Raw genomic sequence first — 25,745 nt, forward strand, 5'->3', positions numbered from 1 at the left:
CAGCAGGAGGAGCAGAAGGTCAGGATTTATCTCAAGATGCATCTACTAACTTGTTCTTGTCCACGGTCATGGTCTGTATCACTAACTCTTGTAAATCTCATAAATACAAGGACTTTGTCATTTTTAAGTTAATTCTAATTACATTTCTCAACTTCTAACTCAATAGCAGTTGCTCTCTTGATGCCTCCTGAATCAGAAGTTAAGAGAAAGATCAGAGCCAAGAACACAGTTGGTGGAAAGATGAGCTCCTTCTCCTTCTTTTTGTTCCCATCCCTAGCTTATCACACATTCTCTGCAATATTTTTGTGTATCCCGTTTCATTGTTTATAAGTTCTTAGATTTAAAGCTGAAAGGGGACTTTTGACAGATAGAAAACTGAGGTTGGAATGGTTTAGTGATCTGGATGATTTCACATGGGAAATTAGTGGACAACCCAGGACAGAAACTCAGGGCCATAAAATCAAGCATTCTTTTACTATATTGCATTATTATCTAAACTGCCAGAAACATAGTGAGTTCTATGTCAATTGCAGTAACTCAATACATCATGGATAATGTGTGTATTTTTAACAGACTTAAATGTTACCTTAAAGAAAACCACAATAAATTGGCCTCCTTTACTTTTTAAATCCAAAAGATAACGTTCAACTAGGTAGATGAAGTGAAGATTTTGTTCTGTCTTCAATTTTTTATCATTTAGACAGGTGATAAGTAAGGAATCTCCATCAATCAGGAAGAGTTCAGATTCGACAAAATCATTGAGTAAACTTGAATAGCTGGAATTAATATCACAAATAATAATCAGTTTAGTTATTCAGCACTTAATGACAATTGCCTTTCCCTTACCATTTTTCTGCCTTACAATCGCTACTTAGTTTCAGTTCTAAGAAAAAAGGTAAGATTTTTTTAAGTTATTCAGAAGTCTTTTTTATTCATGAGTTCATGATTCCTCCTGGACCTCAGGATACTTTCATGTGATCCTCATAGGAGAATTCCACCACCACCAAACTTCTCTAAGAACACTATCAGGACAGTCTTTGCACATCTCTCCTTAGTCAGAAAGATATATACAGAATGCCAAAGTTCTTATTTAAAAACATTGACTCCTTTCCTCCAAAGGCACTTACTTGGCTTTTGCAATTTCACCCAAAATCAACTTTGACATATTCTCCAAAATCTGCACATGGCCTTTCTTCTCTGAAAAGAGACAAGCAAAAAGTTACTGTTAAGCACAATAAGAAATGCATGGGCTTTCTATGGTTTTTGATTCATTTCACTGTTGTAAGTAGGAAATGAGATAAAGCCAGAGGTAAAAATTAAACCGAATCATCTGACTCTTGAGTCAGCATGTTTTCTACAGAGCCATGTTGCTTTTCAACATTGGGTTTTCAGATCTCTGAAGTCCCTTCAATTAGGAGATATGATTTTCGGAAGTATTATAGATTACAAATCATCCATCTTAGTTGTCACTGGAAGAAACCACACTGTCTATGAAGTTGGACAAATTTCTTCAGAACCTCAAAACATGGTTGCTGTACATGACAATCTTGAAACACAAAATAGTAGGGATATTAGAAGAAATCATTATTAAGATTTCTAAACAACTATTAAGATTTTCCAAACAACTCATCCTCACCCTCCCTCCTCCTCCCTGCTTTTCAGAATCCTTCTCTTTTGAGGCTCTACTTAGTGCAATCTCCTGCCCTAGCTGAAAATGTTCTTTTTCTCTCTCCCCAAATAAGTCTAAAATGATCTTATTTCTGAGATCTCCTGAGTGTTGTTGTTGTCTGTCGTGTTTGACTCTTCAAGACTACAAGGGTCATACCATACCAGATCCTTCTATCCTTCAGTGTCTCAAAATCTTTCATATTCCATATTCAGGGTTCATATTTTTTGCTTCCATGGCATTATCAATCTCTATAATCCTCTAACATTTCCTTCTCCTTTTGTCTTCAATCTTTCTCAACATCAGAGTCTTTTCCAATGGGTCCTGGCTTCTCATTTCGTGGTCAAAGTAAGTAACCTTCAGCTTCAGTCTTTTACCTTCCAATGAATAGCATGAATTCATTTAACTCCTTGCTATACAAGGGGCTTGCAAAAGTTTTCTTCAGAACCACAATTTGAAAGCATTAATTCTGTGGTGTTTAGCTTTCCTTATAGGCCAACTCTTACAGTCAAAACATAGCTATGACTATGCAGACTTTTCTCTTCAAGGTGATGCCTCTGCTTTTTAGTATGCTGTCTAATTTGCCATAGTATTCCTTCCAAGAAGCAAGTATATTTTTTTTAATTTCATGGCAACAGTTGCCAACTGCAATGACTTTATAATCCAAGAATATAAAATATGAAACAATTTATATTTCTTCTCCCACTGCTTGCCAGTAAGTGATGATGGTATGGGTTGTCAAGATTTTCTTTTTCCCCTATGTTAAGCTTCAAGTCAGCTTTAATACTCTCCTCTTTCACCCTCAACAAAAGACTTCTTAATTCTTCTTCACATTCTACTCTCAGAGTGATACAGTCTGCATATCTGAGCGAGTTTAATTTTCTCCAGGTAACTTTAATTATAGTTTTTGATTCATCCAGCCTAGAATTTCTCTGCCCAAAAATTAAATAGGGCAACAAAATGCATAAGCCTTTCCCAATCTTAAATCAATTTCATGTTCCATGTTTGGTTCTAGCTGTTGTTTCTTGACCTGAATACAGCTTACTCAGGAAACAATTAAGATGGTTTATTACTCCCATCTTTTTGAAGGCTTGTCACATTTTGTTATGATCCACACAGTCAAAGCCTTAGTATAGTCAGAACTAGATTTTTTTTATGAAACTTCCTTACTTCCTCCATAATCCAACCAATGTTGACAGTTTGCTTTCTAGTTCCTCTGCCTCGGAAAAGCAGCCTACTTTTCTGGTAAGCCACAGTTTACATATTGCTGAAACCTAGTTTAAAGAATCTTAAACCATACTTGTCTAGCATATGAAATGAATACAATCAATTGGTAATTTGAACATTCTTTGGCATTGCCCTTCTTTAAATTAGGACATAAATCAATCTTTTCTAATCTAGTGGTCAGTGTTGACTTTTTAAAAATCTGTTGACAAAATTAGTGCAGCATTTTAATAGCATCATCTTTTAGGGTTATAAATACTTCAGCTGAATCATTGCCACTAGTTTTATTGTTAGCACAGATAAAAATATGTAATCCAAGTCTGAAAACCTATTGGTATGAGACTCTCCTTACTGAAGGAGATCAATGCTATGCCAACCTATTTTAGGTGGCTGAAAAGAAAATGAAATTCTGGGAAGAATCTGACATGAGAGTAATTTGTGATCTCCATCATGTTCCTATCTCTAGCTTGCCAATGGAGACTTAGATACCTAGAAGTATGTCTGTCTTTCTGTCTGTCTGTCTGTCTCTCTCTCTCTCTCTGCTATGTCACCCTCAGTGGAAGACCACCCCCTTCACCCTATATTGTCTGGTACATATTCAACGTACACTTTCTCTGATTTGTGTTTTGCTGATGACATAGATAAACATAGTTCTTTGCTTTATTCATTATATAAGTGGTGTTTAATAGGAAGGAAGTTAAGCCTTCGATATAAAGCTTAGGGTCCTTCTTCCCTCATTGAAGAACTTATGATCAGAAGTTTAGCTTGAACTTGAAAATTGTATCCTCTAGACTAATAATATTTAAGGGAGAAAAAAGATATAATTCTAGCCCATCACATCCTCTCTCTGAGGAGAGCAGAGTGACCTCCAAATTTCCCAAGGTCTTGAAATGAGAGCCTCCCTGGGAAAATGGTGGGGAAGAAATAGCCTGGAGATACCTATTCTACCTCCCTTCAAGACACACAATGACACCAGCATGCTACATGTGGTGGGCAATTCTTGCTACATTTGTGAATAAAGAAAGTTTTCAGAGGAAATTTGGACATTTAGGTGGGGGGGGGGGCTGGTGCTCTGCAGTACAGAAGTGAGAACAAGAACTTTCTATCAATAATGTAGAGGACTACCTCACTTGGATGTAAACAATTTAATGTTATAAAGAGACAGAGAAATATTTTGGTACATAAGTCAACAAGCCTACCAAGTCTCGAAATTAAGTATTTTCCATATGGCTAGCATTGTGCTAAGTGATAACAATACAAATAGAAGCAAAAAAGAAAGTCCCTGACCTCAAGGAACTGACATTGTAATGGAGGAAGACAACCCATAGAAGGAACCTGAAAGAGGTGAGGGACAGTTCTTTAAAAAATGTAACTGACCAATTAGAAGAAGAGACAGATCTTCCAAGGTGAAAAGTCTACTGGGAAATGGTAAAGAAATATTTTTCTAGAGTCAGAATCAGAACTCAGAAAGTATTAAAGATGTGAATATAAATGGCCTAGTTCTTTACTTAAAATAGAATCAGGAATAATCAATCAGTCTCTAGACATTAGAGAAATGTAAGTTTGATGAAACCCAATTTCAAGACATGAAAGAGATGGAAGACCTTTTTGGAGATTTCAGCACCCCAGATTTGAGGCATGATTGGTACCTCTCTTAATTTATATGTGTGTATATGCATTTGTGTGTGTGTTTTATGACTCAAGAAAGTCAATCTAAAAGAGAGAGAAGACATAAACATTTAGAGAATGAGGTATGATTAAAGGGGACTATTGTTTTGAAAAGAGAAATTTAGGGAGTTGTGGCTTTTTTTTTTTTAAGGAAAAGGTGAGTAGCTGAAAGCTTCGGAGGCTCTCAATAAAGTTATTCAATAGTTAAAACAAGAAGAACTTTAAAATCAGAGGGGAAACATATGGGGGAAGGTGTCTTTGCAACAAGTTTCACTGATAAAGGATTCATATCCAAAATATATAAGGAATTAATTTAAATTTCTAAAAATAAGATGCACTCTCAATAGATAAATCATCAAAGGAAATGGGCAGTGTTTGGAGGAAGAAATCCAAACTATAAAAAACTATATAAAATGCTTTAAAATCACTAATGCAGATTCAGATTAATTTTGAGGTTCTTCACATGGCTCAGAATGGCTAAGATGACAAAAAAAGAGGAAAGTGATAAATATAAAGGGAATGAAAGAAAGAGGCACATGAGTATACTGTAGGTAGGCACTTGGATTGATCTAGTCATTCTGCAAAGTAATTTGGAACTTAAGCCCACAAAGTTACTAAGGGGCAAATGTTTTGATCTAGCTATACCACTGATACATCTGTAACCCAAAGAGATCAAAGAAAGAAAAAAAAAAGATTCTACAGGTGCAAGTCTTTTATTTTAACAACTTTTCAAAACAGCAAAAAAAAATGGAAACTAAGAGGTTCTCCTATTATAGGTGTAAGATTAAAATTAATATCAATAACTCCAAGTATTATATTTTATAAGGTTTATTAATAATCACTTTAAGTAGAAGGAATAAATAGAACAAAAGTAAAAACCTAAGTAAAAAACACCTGAGTAAAATACTCCTGTCTCTCACCTCACCCCACCTCCACAAACCACAATCAGAGGGAAAAAAAGCAAGGGGCAGAGATACACAAAACTTAGATCCTCCCTACGTTAGCATATAACATAAGAGAGAACATGGAAAGCTGGGATTTAGAGTTCTGGGGAGCAAATTTTAATTACACATAGGGAAATTGCTAAGGAAATCATATTATACAAATGTATTGGAATATTACTCTAAGATAAAAATTATGAGATGTGCAATTTCAGAGGAAACTGAGAAGGCTTTCATGAACTGATGCAGAGCAAAATGAACAAAACTAGTAGAATAATAATAAAATGACAATATCATGGAGAAAAACAGTTGTGAAAAACTATTTCACTGATCAATGCAATGCCTAAACACCAGTCAGGAAGACTAGAGATGAATCATGGCTTTTACTTCCTTCCAGAGTGATCAACATAAAACAGAGAAAAGGAACATATATTTTCACTCAGAGCCAATACAGAAATTTGATCTGCTCAACTATTCAGTTTTATTATCAGAATTTTGTTTTTCCTTTTTTCTTTTTTTTCTTTTTTGGTTTGATATTTGTTGCTGTTGTTCTGTAGAGGGGCAGTGGGAGGGATACAACTGCATGGAAGAATAATTAATTTTAAGAGGATTTAAAAAGCAAGGAATACATCATCATCAGAAGAAGAAAAAAGAAATAAAGACATGAAAAGAAAAGAAGAAATAGCAGGAGAGAGTGGGGTTGAAAAAAAGTTACCCAAGCAGCTGACAGTAAGAAGCAATCAGCTGAGAGAAGTCTTTAGCTGAGTGAGAGAACTGACTTCATTGGCCAAGTTTCCTTGATAATTATTGCCCTTCAGAACCACCTAGAGATGAAGAAAGGTAAATTTTTCCCATAAGGATTTGTTACTTTCTGCTGCCACTTGACTTAAGAAGGAAAGAATATAAGGAGCTTAGCAAGCACTTTGGTGTTCTGGTGAGAAAAACTAAATGACTCTCAGCACCGCTCTGATTGGACAGAGCAGTATCCAGGAGGACAAAATCCCTCCCCAATTCCAAATCTGTTCCCACTGCTACCATCATCAAAATTCTCATATTCGTGTCACTCTTGGTGATCCTATATCACTCTTTTATCTTCTTCTATCTCTTCTAATGTACCATATATGACCTCCATTCTACTATAGACATATTATTATTATGTTAACTTTTTTTCACCACTTTCTTCTAACTACTTGAACTATTTTTTCCTATGGAGGTCTCACAAAAGGTTTATTTTTTTTTTCTAATTCAGCAGGAGTCTGCAGAGGAAGAAAAAGAGGACCTGTTCCCCTAGTCTCTATTCATCTTTCAATATGAAACCCTTGGCATCTATTGATCTTACTGCCTTTATATTATTATCTTCTCTTTTCTCCTTTATGATGTCAGTACTAAGCTTAAATTTGTCCACCACACCCCAGTGTCAATACTGGTGTAGCTAAATCAAATCATTCATTATCACAGTTTCTTCTCCTCCTACAACTCTCTAGTGACTCATCCACATAATCTACCCATCACCACAGTCACACCCTGAGATAACCATGAAATCCTGAGCTGCAGGCACAATCTCCTTACCACATTCATGTATTTATACATTTATTAAATATTCATGAAATTTCTTATTTGTCTAATATGTTCTATGCTAGATAGAAAATGTTAAAAGATAAGTAAGGGTTAAATAAAGAAATTCCAGTTGAGTGATTTGGAACTGGTACAATTGAGTTCAAATTTTGCTTTAGATATTATATGTGCCATTCTGAACAAGTCAATAAACCTCAGCCTCAGTTGCTTCATCTGTAAAATGAGGCTAATAATGGCACCTACTCTACATTGTCTTTGCAAGAACAAAATGAGATAACATTTGCTAAGTATTCTACACATTTTAAAGCACTCTATAAATACCAGTTAGTTGCATAAATAGTATGTATTAGACTTTGCAAACCATTAGTGTTATATAAATAATAATAATAATAATAATATCTAGCATTTGTATAGCACACATTCAATGTTAGGCATTGTGTATGCTAAGGGATTTAAAAATATTATACCATTTTATCCTCACAACATCCTGGGAGGTAGATGCTGTCATTATCCTAGTTTATAAGTTGAGGAAACTGAATAAGACAGAAATTAATTTACTTGCCCAGCATCACACATCCAGAAAATATCTGAGGTTGGTTTTGAATTTCGATCTTTCTGACTCCAGGTCCATCTCACTAATTCCCTGTGCCAACACAAAAGTTATATACACTAATAATGCTAGTATTATTTTTTTTTAAACTAGCTTTCTGGGTAACATGATTAGAAGATAAACCAACAGAAAATTCATGTTACCACTCTTCCCATTCAAGAAGAGAAACAAACAAAAAACCATTCAAGTCCTTTTAAAATCAAGAAATTGATTCTTGAATATTGTTTTCTCACCTGTAAAATGAGGGAGTTAAAAGTGAGGCAGTTGTACAAGATGTTCTCTAAGGTCTCTTTCATATATGATTCATAATCTGTTTGAATGATTCTTTGAATTATTATTCTATTTGATTCAACTCAACAAACATTTATCCAGTTCTAACCACCAGGGCTGAAAAGACAAAACCTAAATACTTCCTCCTCTCAGGGATATACGTTCTACTCAGAGATATATAGTACATACACAGATAAATAACCCCAAGATTATTTGAGTACACAAAACTGAGGCACAATAAGGAAGTTTCAACTGAGGTAGCATTCATTGTGTTTATCTCACCTATTTCTCTTTCTCTCCTCTGACACTGCTATCACTTCCGTGAAAGTCCTTAGCAATTCATACCTGGACTATAGCAATAGGCTACTGCTGGGTCTGCCAGACTCAAGTCTATTCCTACCCCAGAGCATCCTCCACTGGCTATCAAAGTGATCTTCTAAGCACATGTCTTTCTCCTGCACAAAAATTCTAGTGGCTGCCTATCTCTTTCTAGGATCAAATGTAAAACCCTTTGTTTGATGTTCAAAGCTTCTCCTAACTTCCCTCACAGACACTTTTTGTTTACAATCCCCTTATATTCCCACTGGCCTCTAGGCTATTTCTCCATACTATCTCCCAACTCTGGAAATTTTTATTGGCTGTCCTTCCTGGAATTCTCTCCTTCTCTTCTCCTACCTGACTTTCCTGTAATTCTTCAAATTCCATCTAAAATCTACCTTGTTTGGATTGGGGAATTAATTCATTGCTGGTGGAGTTGTGAATTGATCCAACCATTCTAGATAGCAATTTGGAACTCTGCCCAAAGGAAAAGGATGCTAAAAGATTGTCTGCCCTTTGATCCAGCTCTAGCACTGCAGGGTTTGTACCCCAAAGAGATAATAAGGAAAAGACCTGTACAAAAATATCCATAGCTGCACTCTTTGTGGTGGCAAAAAATTGGAAAATGAGAGGATGCCCTTCAATTGGGGAATGACTGAACAAATTGCAGTATATGTTGGCGATGGAATACTATTGTGCTAAAAGGAATAATAAAATGGAGGAATTCTATGGGGACTGGAAAGACCTCCAGGAATTGATGCAGAGTGAAAGGAGCAAAACCAGGAGAACATTATATACAGAGATTGATACACTGCAGTACAATAAAATGTAATATACTTCTCTACTAGCAGCAACGCAATGATCCAGGACAATTGTGAGAGACTTATGAAAAAGAACACTATCCACATCCAGAGAAAGAACTGTGGGAGTAGAAACACAGAAGAAAAAAAAACTGCTTGATCACAAGGGTTGATGGGAATCATTAGGGACATACATTCTAAAGGATCACCCTAATGCAAATATTAATAATATGGGAATAGGTCTTGATCAATGACACATGTTAAACCCAGTGGAACTGCTTGTTGTCTATGGGAAGGGTGTGGAAAGAAGGGAGGGAAAGAACATGAATCATGTAACTAGGGGAAAATATTCTAAATTAATTAATTAAATAAAACTTTAAAAACAATTAATAAAATCTACCTTGTTTGGGAAGGCTTCTCCAATCCCTCTTAATTTTACTGCCTTCCTCCTATTGATTATCTACTATTTATCTTATATATAAGTTGTCTGTATATAATCATTCATGTTTTCTCCCCCATTAGACAGTGAAATCCTTGGGAACAGGGACTGGTTTTTTGTTTGTTTGTTTTTGTCTTTTTTGTATCCCTGAAGCTTAGTAAAGCACCTGGCACATAATAAACAATTAATGAATCTGTATTTAATGGCTGTGCATCATAGAATTTATCATTTATCATATGATGCTATTTTCATTTGCTAGTTGTTAAATGTTCAGAACCATTTATCTCTTCAATCAGATGTTCTTTGTGAGTTTGGTGATCTTTGTCTCTTCCATCTTTTTTGTGGTCATATTTGAGAATCTGTGATTGTTGCATCTTTTAATTACCTCTCAGCAGACCACCACCTCTCCTCACAGTTCCCATTCAAAGAATGCCTGTACCTGTAGAATGACTGGAATCAGAGAACCCATGATCAAATCTTACCTCTGATGCTCAATACATATGAGATGTTGGACAAGTCATATAACATGCAATACTATTATTGCCTCTGGAAATACAATTGACTGGCCTGTGCTTCTACTGATCATTCTTATGATTTCCTAGATGGTAACATCCTTCCCTATCTAGCAGTCCCCTAGAAGTGTTCCTCTTCTAAATGTGTTACCCTTGTCAACAGGGGATCTAGGAATCCCAAACTTGTTACCTAGTGAGATCTGATGAACCTCAATTTTCAGGACTAGCTTGTAGATTGGAGACCCCAAAGCTTGTACTTGTTCCCTTTTCCCAAGGGAATCTACCCTGAAGGGAATCCCAAATTAGAAGTTTCAGACTGAGTGGGGACCCTCAGGGAAATGACAATTCTGGTTGGGTGGGACTAAGCATATGCTAAGGACCCTCTTTGTTTTAGGTAATCTCCCCTTTAGTATTAGAACCTTTCCCAAGAAGATCTAAACTTGAGTGGGAACCATCCTTCAGTATCCAATGTAAGTAGCCCCTTCTCTTACACCCTGTTCTCTAGCTATGATTCCTTTCCCAAGCTTGATTGTATTCTGTCAGTGTAGTTTGAACACTCCCACTTTCTTTGTAGCTATAGTGATGTCAATCATCTTTCCTTGTCCCCGGACTCCACAAATGGCATAGAAGTTCCCCAAATTCTTTTGTTCCTCAGAGTCCATCCTGAGTCCGTGGCACTCCCAGTGGTCATCCAGGGCATCCAGACTCTGTGCAGTCTCAGGGAGCAGCTCTGTTGTTGCAACCTACTAGCGCTAACCCCTTTTCCCTAGATTAAAGAGTGATTTTGACTATTTAATCTGCGTTTTTTTCTATTTGATACCCTTGAGGGCAGAGACTATCTTGAATTTATCAATCATGCTTAGCATAATATTTAATACACAGTAAATACTTAACAAGTGCTTTTCTTTCATTCTCTGAACCTCAGTTTCCTCACTTTCAAAATGAGTTAGACTGGACGACTTCTGAGGTCACAAAACAGCTGGAGATCTGTGACAATCTCCCTTGAGGCCCAGAATACCCCTCCCTAGGCTGCCTCTACCTTAAAAACTTGTCCTAGCTTTCTTTGGTCAGTTCTGGGCAGAAGGTAAAAAAAGACAAGTATTAGAAAGTGATATTTCCAAAGATCTCGTAGGTCATTTAGTTCAACTCCTTTATTTAACAGATAAGGTAACTATGGTTAAGTGACTACCTTAAAGTCATATAGGTAATAATTCTCAGAATTGGAGTTTGAACCTGTCTTTCCAGACTCCTAAAGGCAGTTCTCTATACCTCACCCTCGTCTCCCCAGGTCTCCTTCTAAACCTAGACCAGTTGCGATCTTCTTTATTAGATGTTGCTCACTCCTATAAATCATTGAATAATAGCACTAGGAACTAAATTGATCATGTAATTCCAACTCCTCTACAATCTCTGCCAATAAACATATATAGATGAAATGAAGAAACTGAGGCAGTGTGGTGGAGAGCTCTGGAGGGGAACTTTGATTTTAATCCCAGTTCTACTACTTATTGTCTATGGAATACCTTGGGCACAGAACTTCACCACTCTGCCCTCGTTTTCTCATATACAGAATAAATGTCGGATTAGAGCATCCTAAAATTCCTTTCCAACAGAGGTGCACTGACCAAGGTCTGTGAGATTTAATTAGCACTAGGCTGACTCCCTCTCTCTCCTTCTGCCCTCCTGCCCTCTAAAGGCCAACCAAGTGAGCGGCTCTCTGTTCTCTTTCTTGGCTTTTATCCCTGAATCTGTGGCAATCAATAAGGCAGCCATCCCTTGAGAGCACCTTCAGTCCCTTTAAATCCAAGCATGTACTTGCCCATTCTTCCCGAGACTTAAACGTGTTCTCCTGGGGATCAGGATAAGAGCCTGGCGCCTGAAAATAAGCTGGACTGCTAGAGCGAGCACTTCTCAAAGTGTGGACTTTCAGGGTGGAAAACTCCTAAATCACACTGGTCAGGTTACTCCGCCTCCAAAGGCTTAATCTAGCTGCACTCAGGGAAGCCATCATTTTCAGTTTCGTTTCCTTGTAAAGAATTTGTTTCGTTTTCTGGACAGGAAGCATTGTTTCTTATCTCTATATTGGTATCCCGAGTACTAGGCTGGTAATGAAGAGTACGATTAAAGGAAGTATTAAACGAAATAAAAGGAAATACTTGAGGGGGGGAAGGAAATGGCTAAAATAGCAAATAAAAGTAAAAAATGAAAGGAGAGGGGAAGGGGGGTGGGATGGGATGGGGGTGGGGAAAGGGAGGAGGAAGCAGAAGAAAGAGGAAGCAAAAGAGGAAAAGAAAAGTCACCCATAGCCCCTGAGGTTTTATATGAAAGGCAGGCTTGAGATGAAAAGCCTTTTAAAAGACTTTGGTGGTCAGATGTCCAGATAACTAAAGGGCGGGGGGAAGAGAAAAATTCGCCTTTGGCAAGTGGAAGGAATAGAAGAGGACTGAAGGGAGCAAGAACGAAATTGGTAGATTTGGGTGGGCGGCTCTGCTTTGCTTCAAACTATCTACTTACATACATACAAATCGCTCTGCTTCCCTGATCCTGCTCAGTTTTCTAAACTGTAAAACCAAGAGTTTAAACTAGAACATTTAAGTCCCGTTTTGTTTTTTTTTTTCTTTCGGGTCAGTGAGGTTGGAGAGTTCCTCAATGAGAGATGTGGAAAATAGACAATTCCTTCTGGCAAATGGACAATGTGGGAATTTATTTTCATTGTCTATGTACTTTAATTACAAATATCTTGTTTACTGATGTTTTTATCTAGGGTAGATGATGATAGCAGGGAGAGGGGTTCTTGCAATAGGATTGACTACCTACACCTGTCCTTCGATGCATTGCAATAATACCTACAATAGAACAGAGTCCAGAAATAGGCAAAACAGCTTGGAAAGTGCCCTCTATTCAACAAGAAAATCAAATTCTACATATTAAAACTTTTTTTCATATACAATACTTTTTCTAATTTATAGTGGGGATAAAATGTTCATTTTATTTCATGTTTGTAAATTTCAAAATAAAAATCAATATTAACAATAAAAAATTACAGATGTGGAAACTCATTGCTCTAAAAAATAGGAGTCAGAAAAATACATAGGTTACTAATTTACTGAGGGTTAGGGGGGAGAATTAAGGTGATTTTTGTCACATATATGCCATCAACAAGAATTTCTGAAATTCTTACCTTGTGGCAAGAACTGTGATAAATGCAGGGGATGTAAAGGGGAAGGGGGGATAGTCCCTGCCCTCAAGGAGTTTGTCTTCTAAAAATGGAGGGGGCATGTAAATTGGAACAGATCAGATAAATACTGACTAGAAGGATTTGGGTGCAGGGATACCAAGAAAGAACTTCTGGAAGAAGGGGTGCTTAATCTGAGTCTGAAAGAAAACTAAGGATTCTAAGAAATGAATGGTGGAAGGGAGAGTATTCCAGGCATGGAAGCCACTGCAAAGGAAAACAAGGGGAGACTTAAGTGTTGTATTAAAGAAACAGAAAACAAACTAGTAAGTTCAGTTCATATAGAAGTGAGTAGAATATATAAATATAGGAAAGATTGCAAAGAGCTTTAAATGTTAAATGACTTTGTATCTGATCTTGAAAGCAATGGGTACCTATTGGAGTTTTTGGAGGGGGAGGTAGCATTATTAGATTTAAAATTTAGGAATATCTTCTTGGCAGCGGAGTGGGAGTTATATTGGGGTTGGGGAGAAATAAGCAGGGAGACTGATTAAAAGGTTATTAGAATAAGTTAGACAACAGTTAATGAGAGCTTAAACTATGGCAATGGCTGTGTGAGTGGATTAAAGGAGATATTGGTGAGAGATATCATGGAAAAATATTATAAGGCTTTTCAACTATTTGGATATGTGGGATGAGCAAAATAAGAATCAAGGTTTCAAATCTGAATGATTTGAAAGATAGTGGTATTCTCAACAGTAGTAGGAATGCTCAGAAGATTGAAGATAGATACAAGAAAACATCATGAGTTTTGTTTGAGACACAAAAAGTTTAAGATGTCTACAGTTTAGAAGCCCCAGCAGGTATTTGATGATGCAAGATTGCTGTTCAGAAAAGAGAGTAGGACTAGATAAACATAGATATGTATATCATCTAAATATAGATGATATTTGAAATCTTCTGAGTTAGTGAGAGCACTAAGTGAATGAGAAGCCATTTCTGTCATTGTCAGGTCACAGCCTAGGGAAAGGGAGAACTTGAAGAATTAATGGGTGTAATATGGATAAGGATCCAAAAAAAAAAAAAAGGATTGGAAAGGATTAGTCAGGTAGGTAGAAAAAGAACCCAGAGAAGAGAAAACTCAGTCAATAAAATCTCAAGAGAAAAGAGTATCCAAGAGGAGAAGGTAGTCGGCAATGTCAAATTCTACAAATCGGTCAGGAAAAGTGAGGATTGAACGGGTCAGAAAATGAATTACAAGAAGTTTGAAAGATAAAAGAAAAGTTTATTAAATAATTAAGTTATTGTATTGTTATTATTGTTCCCTGTGCAACTACTTAAACTGCTTTCATCATTTCAATTTCCCTTTCTAATCCCTCCAAGTCCAAATCTTATTCCCATTACACATAGCCCCAGTAACTAACCCCCAACAATCATCATCAAAAACTTTCCTTGACACCAGTCTACCTTATATTCATTATTTTTTAGCCTTCCTAGCCCTCTATTCCAAAATATTACTTGGAAACACTCCTTGCCCAGTACACATTTGTGGATAAATTTCCTTTAGCTTATTCACTTATTAAGAGAATTGGTCCTGAATAGGAGACAGGAGATGTTTAAGTTCAAATATGGCTTTAAAACTTTAATACACTGTGGCTAAGACTGAAGTTAATGCTCAGTAACTAATGGGTTCCACCCAGTATTTGTCAATGATTTCTATTGCTCAGTAAGTTTCGGTTCCTTAGAAATCAGCTGACCAGAGCAAAAGGTAATATATTACAAATAAACTAATTTCCCCAAAACACAAAAGCCTTTTCTCAGTCCTCAGCCTTCTAAATCACCTTCAACCTTTACCCTATTGATTATCTTCTTCTCCTAGATAATCCCTACTCTATTAGTTTTTTGGGGATTCTCTATTTTCATAATTCTTTTTCTACCTATCTGGTTGTCTCTGCTCAGTCCTTTTTGCTATATTGTAACCCAAGTATAACCATGAGTCTTCCTCAAGCATCTGTCAAGGACTCTCTTCTTTTTTAAAAATTGGAATATATAGTTTTTTAATCTACATATAAAAGAAAATTTTACCATTTATTTAACAAAATTTTGATGTCCTAATTGCCTCTCTCTCTCTCTCTCTCCCTCTTACCTCACCTCTCCATGAGAAAGGAAGCAATTAATATAGGTTGTACATGTGTGATGATACAATATTTATTTCCATATTGGGTTGTGGAAGAAGATAAATATTTTAAAATTCATAAAAATAAAATTTTAAATAGCATGCTTTAATCTACATTCAGACTCTACAATTCAAACTCTTCCTCTGGAGTTGAGTAATATTCTTTATCATGAGTCCCTTAGATTTCTATTATATCCTTTAAAATTAAAAATAGCTTTCATTCACAGTTGATTATATATTACTTTTGATGTGTATAGTGTTCTCCTGGTTCTACTCACATCACAAGCATTTTGTGTAAGCCTTTCCATTTTTTTCTAAAATCATCCTTCCTGTCATTTCTTATAGTATGATAGAATTTTGTAACAATCACTTTAATACAACTTATTCATCCATTAATCAATTGATGGATGACCCCTCAGTTTCAAACTCTTTGCCACAACAAAGTAAAGATCTCCTTTCAATATTTTTTCAATGAATGGCCCCTTTTCCCTTTTTAAATTTGTTTGGGAATCTCCTTAACAAACATAGATGCAAAAATCTTAAATAGAATAATAGCAAAAAGACTCCAGCAAGTGATCAAGGGGATTATTCATTATGATCAGGTAGGATTTATACTAGGAATGCAAGGATGGTCCAATATTAGGAAAACCATTCACAAAATTGACCATATTAACAAGCAAATCAACAAAAATCACATGATCATCTCAATAGATGCAATAAAAAGCCTTTGACAAAATACAACACTCTTTGCTATTGAAAAACTAGAAAGTATAGGAATAGGACATTTCCTAAAAATAATAAACAATATATATTAAAAACCATTAGCAAGCATCATCTGCAATGGGGATAAATAATTCTTCCCAATAAGATAAGAAGTGAAACAAGGATGCCCATTATCACCTCTATTATTTAACATAATATTAGAAACACTAGCAGTAGCAATTAGAGAAGAATAAAGAAATTGAAGGTATTAAAATAGGCACTGAGGAGACCAAGCTACCACTCTTTTCAGATGATATGATGGTCTACTTAATGAATCCAAGAGAATCAACCAAAAACCTAGTGTAAATAATCAACAACTTTAGCAAAGTTGCAGGATACAAAATAAACCCACATAATTCATTAGCATTTCTATATATTTCCAAAACATCCCAGCAGCAAGAGTTAGAAAGAGAAATTCCCTTTAAAATCACCCTAGACAACATAAAATACTTAGGAATCTATCTGCCAAGCCAAACACAGGAATTATATGAACACAACTACAAAACACTTTCCACACAATGAAAACTAATTCTAAACAATTGGAAAAACATTAACTGCTCATGTTTAGGACTAGCTAACATAATAAAAATGACAATCCTACCCACATTAATTTACTTTTTCAGTGCCATACCTATCAAACTACCAAGAAACTTTTCTACTGAATTAGAAAAAAAAAGCATAACAAAGTTCATTTTGAAGAATAAAATATCAAGAATATCAAGGGAAATGATGAAAAAAATGTGCAGGAAGGGGGCCTTGCACTACCAGATCTCAAACTATAATATAAGGCAGTAGTCATGAAAACAATATGGTACTGGTTAAGAGACAGAAAGGAGGATCAGTGGAATAGACTAGGGGTAAGTGACCTCAGCAAGACAGTCTATGATAAACCCAAAGGTCCCAGCTTTGGGGACAAAAATCCACTATTTGATAAAAATCTACTGGGAAAATTGGAAGGCAGTATGGGATAGGTTGGGGTTGGATCAACATCTCACACCCTCACACCTGAGATAAACTCAGAATGGGTAAATGAACTGAATATAAAGAAGGAAACTATAAGTAAATTCAGAGAACACAGAATGGTATACATGTCAGATATTTGGGAAAGAAAAGATTTTAAGACTAAGCAAGAGTAGAAAAAATCACAAAATGTATAAAAACTAATTTAATTACATTAAATTAAAAAGGTTTTGAACAAACAAAACCAATGCAACCAAAATTAGAAGGAAACAACAAATTGGGGAAAAAATCTTTATAACAAAATGAGATCTAATTACTCAAATTTATAAGGAGCTAAATCGATGGTTCAAAAAAGCAAGGCATTCCCCAACTGATAAATGGGCAAGGGACATGAATAGGCAATTTTCATATAAAGAAATCAAAACTATTAGTAAGCACATGAAAAAGTATTCTAAATCTCTTATAATTAGAGAAATGCAAATCAAAACCACTCAGATACCACCTCACAACTAGCAGATTGGATAATACGACAGCAAAGGAAAGTAATACATTTTGGCAGTGATGTGGCAAAAGTGGAACACTAATGCATTGCTGGTGGAGTTGTGAATTGATCCAAATATTCTGGATGGCAATTTGGAACTATGCCCAAAGGGCTTTAAAAGACTGCATGCCTTTTGATCCAGCTATACCACTGCTCAGTTTATACCCCCAAGAGATAATAAGCAAAAAGACTTTTACAAAAATATTTATAGCCACACTCTTTGTGGTAGCAAAAAAATTGGAAAATGAGGGTATGCCCTTCATTTGGGGAATGGCTGAACAAATTGGAAGTTCTAATGTCTGACCTATATTTTTGATGATAGCTTTCAAGTAATCAAATAATTAGTATATTATTTCCTCTACTTCCTTTTTTCCATGTGAGTTGTTTTTTCCTCATGAGATTTTAAAATTTTTCTTTTATTTTCTTTTTGTTTTGTTTTATTGTTTCTTGTTGTTCTGTGTCATTAGCCCCTGTGTGCCCAATTCTAATTTTTAGGTAATTGTTTTCTTCATTGAGCTTTTGTACAGCCTTTTTCATTTGCCCAGAACTGATTTTTAAATTGTTGTGTTCAGTAAGGTTTTGAAGATTTTTATCATTTTTTCTTTTTTATTAAGAAACTATTAACTTTTTTCATCATTCTCTTCCACTCTCATTTTGTTTCCAAAATTTTCTTATATTTCTCTGATTTTTTAAAATCCTTTTTGAGCTCCTTCAGTGGTTTCTTTTTGGTTGTGACACCATTTCATATTTCTCTTTGTGTATTCACATGTGGCCCTTTTTGACATTGTTGACCTATTGAATTTATGTTTTGATCTTCACTGTCACTCTCAAAACTTCGTATGATCAAGTTCTTTTTTAGTTCATTTTTCCAACTGGCTTTATGACTTTTATTTTAATGCAAAATTTTGCCTCTGCCCTTGATATATAGGGTGCACTATCCCAAACTTGTTGCACTGTGACAGTGGTTTCCTGGCTGCCTATGGGTTTATCTCAGGGGTCTGATTAGTAGCTTGTTGGGGTGTGGTCTGCTGCTGAATTGCCAGGACATTGCTTAGGCTGAACTATACTCCCCATTTAGCCCAGTAAGAATGACCTTTCTGGCAAATTTTCTAAGTTATCTTGAGTTAGAAAACTGTTTCATCTCATCTTTTAGTTCTGTGACTCCAGAATTCATTTTGAAATTTTTTAAGGGATTTTTGGAGGTAAATTTGGGAGAACTCAAGTGGTTCCTGCTTTGTTCCTCTGTATTAGCTTTGCCCTAATCCTGATGCATATTCTTATATTGTACCTTGCTTTGTTATTTTATCAGTCCCAATTAATTCAAATGTCTTCTTTATGGAAGTGATTTTCCAATTTTGCCAAAATTAACCTTTCTTCTAAATCCCAGTGTCACATGAACACCTGTCTATTTCTCATATCAGACTGGATACTCCATAGCAGTGATGGCAAACCTTTTAGATATGGAGTGAAGGGCCCCACCCCCACCCCACCTCCAAGACCAAGTTTCATGCCACCACCACCCCCAGAGACCAATTACCATGCCTTCCCCTCCCTTACCCCACATAAGGGAGGGAAGAAGGGCTCCCATTGGGTGGCTGGCCAGAGGGATGGGCCATGTAAAAAATGTCCTCAGCTCAGCTGAAGAGGGGGAAGGAGCAGTTGAGTATTCCACTTCTCTCCAGCTCTGCTGCCTGTGAGCTGCCCACTTTAAGCACTGTGAGGTCACATTGTGATACTCGTTCAGGGGGCAGATGATGTGAAAAAATGTTGTCAGTCCTGGAATAGAGTTTCTCTGCCTTTCTACTAACAAATATTCTAGTGGGGGTGGGGAGGGTGGCCGAGTTCCCATAGAGAGCACTCTGCATGCCATCTTTGGCACCCATGCCATAGGTTTGCCATCACTGCCCTATAGGCATGATAACCTTAAGATGGTAAAATAGAATTCATTACCTTTCTCCAGAAACCATCCCAAACTTCCATATTACTGTCAAAAGTAGCTCCCAGTAACCCAGGACTACAGCTTTAGTTGTACCCTTGAGTCCTTACTCAAACTCATTCCAAATATACAATCTGTTGCCTGTCTACAATTTATCCTTTCACAATATCTTTAGTATATAGTCTCTTCATTCCAAAGCAAACACCATGTTGCAGTTAAGTGAAGTCAAAATACACACAAATACACACACACACACAGAGTTCTAGCACTCAACATAATCACATTCTAACGGTTGAAGCAACATGCAAGCAAAGATATATAAATAATATTTAAATAGGATAAATTGAAGATAATCTTAGAGGGAAGACACTTGTATTAAAGCATACAGAGCAAGACTTCTTGCATCAAGCGAGTTTTATCTGATTGCTTAGAGCAGACAGGAGATAGAGAAGAGAAAGAAAAGAATTCCAAGCATGGGAAATTCCAGTGAGTAAAAATTCCAAAAGAGGACATGTTTTTGTTTGCTGATGATTAATAAATTCATAATAAAAACAAATTGAAAAATTAGTTGACTTATGAATTCCCCTTTTCAAGGTAAACCTCCTGAATATTCCATACCTTAGTTCTCTCTAATTTGCACAGTCCAAAGATACAAGCCCTGCTGCTTTTATTAAAAAAAAAAAAAAAGTTTGTTTAGAGTGATGTAACTATAATCTGCCCAAAACATCCCCATTACATCAAGATAATAGGATCCAATATATTATTGGGTACAGTAAGTAGAAATCCTGAGTGACTATACCAAAAAGGACTGCTAACTAGGAGGGCCAATAGTCAGATCATCTCTAAGAAAAATTACAACAGGTTTACATGAGATTACAATGGGACTTCCTAAATGAGATTTACGATTTTTCTTGTTTAAAGGGCTGCTGAATTTCTACTGAATATCTGCAATAACATTGCTCCATGACTAACCATAACCAATCTGGATATTTCCCTTTCTGAGAATACTAAAACTCACTAATTTCCTTTACAGTTGATCTGAGGGTCAAGACAAATACTAGCTAGTAGTGGGTGTGGAGAGAAATTATAAGGCATGCAGCAAGACAAGAAGCTGGAGATTGATCAGCTGTCAATCAAAGGAAAATTCCATTTGGAATGTTACTGGGAAACAGTGGAAGGCAAGAGCCAACTGCTGAATGGATTTTCTGGGCTTTTGGCTGATGGTGGTGCCTTTGAAGGAAGAAGCTGGGTTTATGTCTGGGACTTGGGTAATCAAGCTGGAGGTGACCTGGCTGATTTGAAGGCAGAAGAAGAAGGACAATAGTCCATATCTCTCTCTCTAACTTGCTCAGTTTCATGATAGTGACTGAATTGCCATTTCTCTCAATATCCTTGAACCTAAGGCTTCCTTCAGATAATAGGAAAATCCCAACCCTCTTACCTCCATCCTCCATCTTGTCCTGTTTTCCCAAATAAATATCTAGTTGAGATAAAGAAGAGAAAAGAGTATTTCCTCTGAAATATCCTAGCTCACCCTGAATGACTTAGAAGGAGGCTGAAGAAGAATGGGGAAGGGGAAACTGAAGGGAAGAAGAGGGGAGGACTAATCTGGGAAACTACAAGGTATTACTCCACTAGTCACAGCATTATGAAACTTTGTCTTATTTCTTATTTCTATCTTTACCTGAAGACCCTAACTTTTTTTACTACCAATTCCCCATCCAAAGAGTGAGCTCTCCCATTGTCCTGACAGCTCTTTTAAAAGAAGACAGAAAGACTCATACATGAATCATAAGACTAAGGAAAAACTCTCAATATTTCATTTTGTTTTGCTTTTTACAAAATAACTGGATTCTCAAAGCCTTAGTTAGAGTGACTTTTTTCTCTCCCAAAGGAGATTCTTCACTCTCAGTGCCAGTCTTTCCAGAACACAGATCTAGAATCTCTTACGATAGTCATAAGATTCAAAGAGTGGATAAAATGCATTTCATTTATAAATCAATAACACCAAAAAGTTTAAAACTCTCCCTTCATCTTTATTTCTGAGTTATCAAGGACCTCTCTTGGGAATCTCCATCTGATTAAAGTTAAAAAAAACATGTGGTTCCCTGTTTAATTTTTAATGACTAAGCAAACTACATCCAGTGAGGATCATTTTAGAGATTGTTCTGTGAAACTGATAAAATGAGTTCAAAAGGAAAAAGGCACATATGCAAAAATATAATTCTAAATGATGAGTTCATTGCCCTTTCTCTGCCTAACTACATTTATATATATACATATGTATGTCTATGGAAATATGTATGCCTGTGTGAATATGAACACCAATCATTTTCAGGCTTCAATTTAATTTTTAATGATATTAAGAAGGCAAAGAAACAAAGGCCCACTATTTGGAATCTATAGCCTTCCTGTGATGTTATATAACTGCAAATCTTGAAACTCTGCACTTTCTGGACAATTGAAGTTGCAAAGCATCCTAAAAAGGTACATGGTATATTTTTTAAAAATCATTGTCAAACATTATAAACCAGGCATTGTAAAGGAAAAGCAATGTTTTTAAACATTATCAAAGAAATGCATGTGGCTACATAATGACAACAAGGACCTTAAATTAACCTTAAATCAACATAAAATGTAAACTCTTGTTTGCACAATCTTCCTCACAATAAATTTTTAGGAAAGTTCCTTGTAAACCAAAAACACTGAATAAATCTGAGTTATTCATCTAGTCCTTGCCTAAAATCCTCTATAGTATTAGACATTAGATTCTAACTTCTTGAGGGAAGGCATTGTCTTTTGCATTTTTTTTACCCCAGCATATAGGACAGTGACTTACACATAATAGGTGCTTAATAAACATTTCTTTATTGATTGACTCTATAGTCTCTAAAGTTCCCTCCTCTCAGTCTAGTAATCAATGTTCCTCCAAAAATACATAGTCCATTGCTTTAAGATGCAGTTCCTTCCATTGCTAGACAACTCCATCCATAAAAAAGTTTTGTTCTGAAACTAAATTATAATATGGTTTGTTATTAAGGTAAAATTCTGAAAGAGTAAGGATTTAGAAAGATAGGAAAGTAACCTCATCTAGGCTGAGGCTGAGTTGAAGAGTGTTAATGCTGGTTCTGAGGGAGGCCAGAACAGGAAATTGCCTAGCCTTGGAAGTTGAGTAAGGCCTAAACAAGGAGCTGCCTAATCTTGGGAGTGTCAGAACCATAAATATGCCAAAGACCCCAGCTGCAGTGGGTACCAGATAAAGGCCAAGAAGACCCCAATAACATAAAATTGTCAAGGTCCCAAGAATAGTATGTAACCGATAAGGGCTGAGGGGAGCCATACATGCCAGCAACATTCCAACAATGGTATGTAGCAGATAAGGGGCTGGAAGGGGGGGCCATACATGCTGAAAAGTACTTAAGGCCCAGCCTTTCAGAAGCAACTTGGAACTCTGATGGCAGAGGTTCCCACTGGTGCGCGTACCAGTTCCATAATAAATGGCCTTTTTTCTTGCCTGATTGCATTGTCCACAGCCTTCCTTGGTGGTGGGTGAAATCCCAGGCCTTAACAGTTCATAAGATTTACACCCTCCCTCCTGGATTTTCAAGGGACAAAAGAAAACTTGGAAGGACAAAGTGGAGAAGATTTCCATATGCTACCAGAACCATGATGTTCTCCATACTGTGAAGTCATTCCATGTCAGCCCTGCTCTTCACAAAGAAAAGAGAACTCTTTCTGGGACCCCCACCAGATTCCCCTGGATGAGGTGTGTTATGGCACTGGACCCTGAGCCTCTACTTTGAATTGGAGGTTTGAACCAGACTCCCTTTCTATTGGTTTAGGGCAATGGAGGCCATGCCCATCCCTTTGGACCAGCACTCAGCTGTCTCTCAGGGCCAACTGAACCATGTTCATCTGCTGTTCATATGGAAACCTTCTCCACTTTGTCCTTCCAAGTTTTCATGTGAATATTTGCTCCTACCACCAAGATATACATCCTCAACCTAACCCTAGGCTTCCAGGCCCACATCAGGTAGTCCTCTTACTCCTAAAGCCTCATCCTGGAGGAGTTAAGTCACCCCTTCTCCTGCCAGCAGGTTCTATTCTCAGAGGAAAACCATATTTCTATTCCTGCTTTTTCTCATTGACAACAATAGCTGTGAATGGGATCTTATGATACATAACCATTCATTTTCAGGGTTAGTTGATTCCATAGATGTGTTGATATATATTCTTTAGTGGATTCTGATTTCCAATGTCCTGTTATCTATCTCAACCAATCCCTTTTCTTGGGTTGGTTGAGTGTCAGCTTCAGTCACCTTTACCCAGTATTTAGTTCATCTTCCAACACAAGTTCTATTCAACGCCGACTAGGTACTCATACTCCATACCCAGGTCTAATGCAGTGAGCTGGGCTTCTTACATTTTTTGACAATATATTGAGATGACTTTGGACCCCAGACCATTAATCATTCACTTGACCAGATAAAACTGCTGGTTGGGCAAGTACCAGGAAACAATTAAAAACAGATATAAAGGTTATTTTTTTTTTTAGTTACATGGTATAGTAGAGAAAGCAACAGGATTAGATTATTTTCTCTATGAACCAAAATTTGTAAATGTATTATTTATTTTCACATGTTTCTAATGAGATAATACATTTTAAAATTGGACTGAGATTTTTGTACATAAAATTGTTTTGGCATTTGTGAAGAGGGTGAAATAGTTTTCCTATTTGAAGTATTTATTTGATCATTTTAAGAAAGGAAAGATTTTGCCAGTCAGATCTTCATAAATTTCTTTTTAAGATTCTTCCTCAGTGTTGTAATAGAGGATGAAATTGGTGAGAGAGAGAGAGAGAGAGAGAGAGAGAGAGAGAGAGAGAGAGAGAGAGAGAGAGAGAGAGAGAATGGAGTGCTCTCCCTCCCCAAAAGCCAGGCAAAGGAGGGGTACCTGGTATTAAGGTTGACCAGGAAGGAGGAGGGTAAGTCTATTTTTTTCCCCTTCAGCCTTCCCTAATTATGGCCCCTCACCTACCTTGCCTGGTTACTCCCCCTAACACTTTGCTGCTGTTCAGCAAGCTCTTCTTCCTAGGAGGGAGAGAGGTCCCTTCAATCCCCCTCAGTTTAAACTGCTTCTTACTCAGTCTTCAGTTAGTTATAACTAATCATCAATTTGTTCTAGTGTGGTAATAAACACAGGATGGAGATGGGAAAGGTTGGTAAGTGGAAACAAAAGGGGAAGAGGAATAAGGGGTCCCTAACTGTCTAAACTCTTCCCTCCCCCAAAGTTGTGAGGAACTTGGATTGAATGGCCTCAAGCCCAGCAGGAGCTTCAATTCATGTGGGGAGACTGGAGATTCCTGTTATGGATTTTCATCTTTCTGTCTTTATCCACTCATTGGGGTTTTGATAGGATGGAAATCAGAATTTCAGGAAAGGATGGTTCTCTTGGGATCAGCCCAGTCAAGACTGGACCTTTCCTCAACTGACAGAGAGAGAGAGAGAGAGAGAGAGAGAGAGAGAGAGAGAGAGAGAGAGAGAGAGAGAGTTCTCCTTAGAGTCAGAGTCAGACCCCCAATTGCCTACTCTCTCTGGATTCCTTTTTCTTAAGATTCCAAATCTCTCCAGCCCATCCCCTGCTGTGGGTGGAACCTTTGCAGCTGCTTTAGGCTTTTGTCCAGTTCCAAAAGTCTCTGGGATCTCTTGTAAATCTCTCCCACAGTGTATTGTTGGCCGTGTATTTTTATCAAGAATTGGGTTTAGGTAAAGAAAGAAACAAAAGCAAATGGTATATAGAGCCTGAAATTTTCTGAAGTTTTAGGTGAATTATGGCTTCCTAATTTGATGTTCTTTTTATAGTACTATGATTAATAACATTTGAATCACAAACCTTGAGCTGGTTTTCACCTGAAGAACCACTTACTAAAAAAATCAAATTTAGGAGATTGTACTAAATTGTTTTAAATTTTATTCCTGGCAGATTTTAATAGATTTCCCCAGGAATGTGTGCAAATGACATGTAATCAATAAAGCAGTTCTTTAGAATTAGCCTTCTTCAGAACTGCCCTAAAAATGATGTCTATTCCAGAATGTCCAAGAGAAGAAGTTTCCAGAATCCAGACAGGTATGTGAACATCTGAGATCCAAGAAGAAATGTGCTATTTAAATTC

The 25,745-nt window shown here is 36.7% G+C and overlaps 1 protein-coding gene across 3 annotated transcripts in view; it reads right to left on the reverse strand.

Annotated features, from left to right (window-relative positions):
• Positions 1-12,029, reverse strand: part of LOC100021515 (probable ATP-dependent RNA helicase DDX60) — a 145,007-nt gene extending 132,978 nt beyond the window's left edge. For 2 of the 3 annotated variants that reach the window (XM_007496144.2, XM_007496143.2), the window contains exons 1-3: positions 11,843-12,028; positions 1,128-1,197; positions 587-776 (exon numbers count right to left, since the gene is read on the reverse strand). In XM_007496144.2, coding sequence (XP_007496206.2) covers positions 587-776; positions 1,128-1,197; positions 11,843-11,846 — 264 coding nt within the window. In that variant the 5' untranslated portion in view covers positions 11,847-12,028. Of the gene's footprint in view, positions 1-586; positions 777-1,127; positions 1,198-11,842 lie in introns of all 3 variants that reach the window. The other variant, XM_007496145.2, reaches the window with a different exon arrangement.
• Positions 12,030-25,745: the final 13,716 nt, after the last annotated feature.

Source organism: Monodelphis domestica, chromosome 6 (genome assembly GCF_027887165.1).
Source record: "Monodelphis domestica isolate mMonDom1 chromosome 6, mMonDom1.pri, whole genome shotgun sequence".
Lineage (NCBI taxonomy): Eukaryota > Metazoa > Chordata > Mammalia > Didelphimorphia > Didelphidae > Monodelphis > Monodelphis domestica.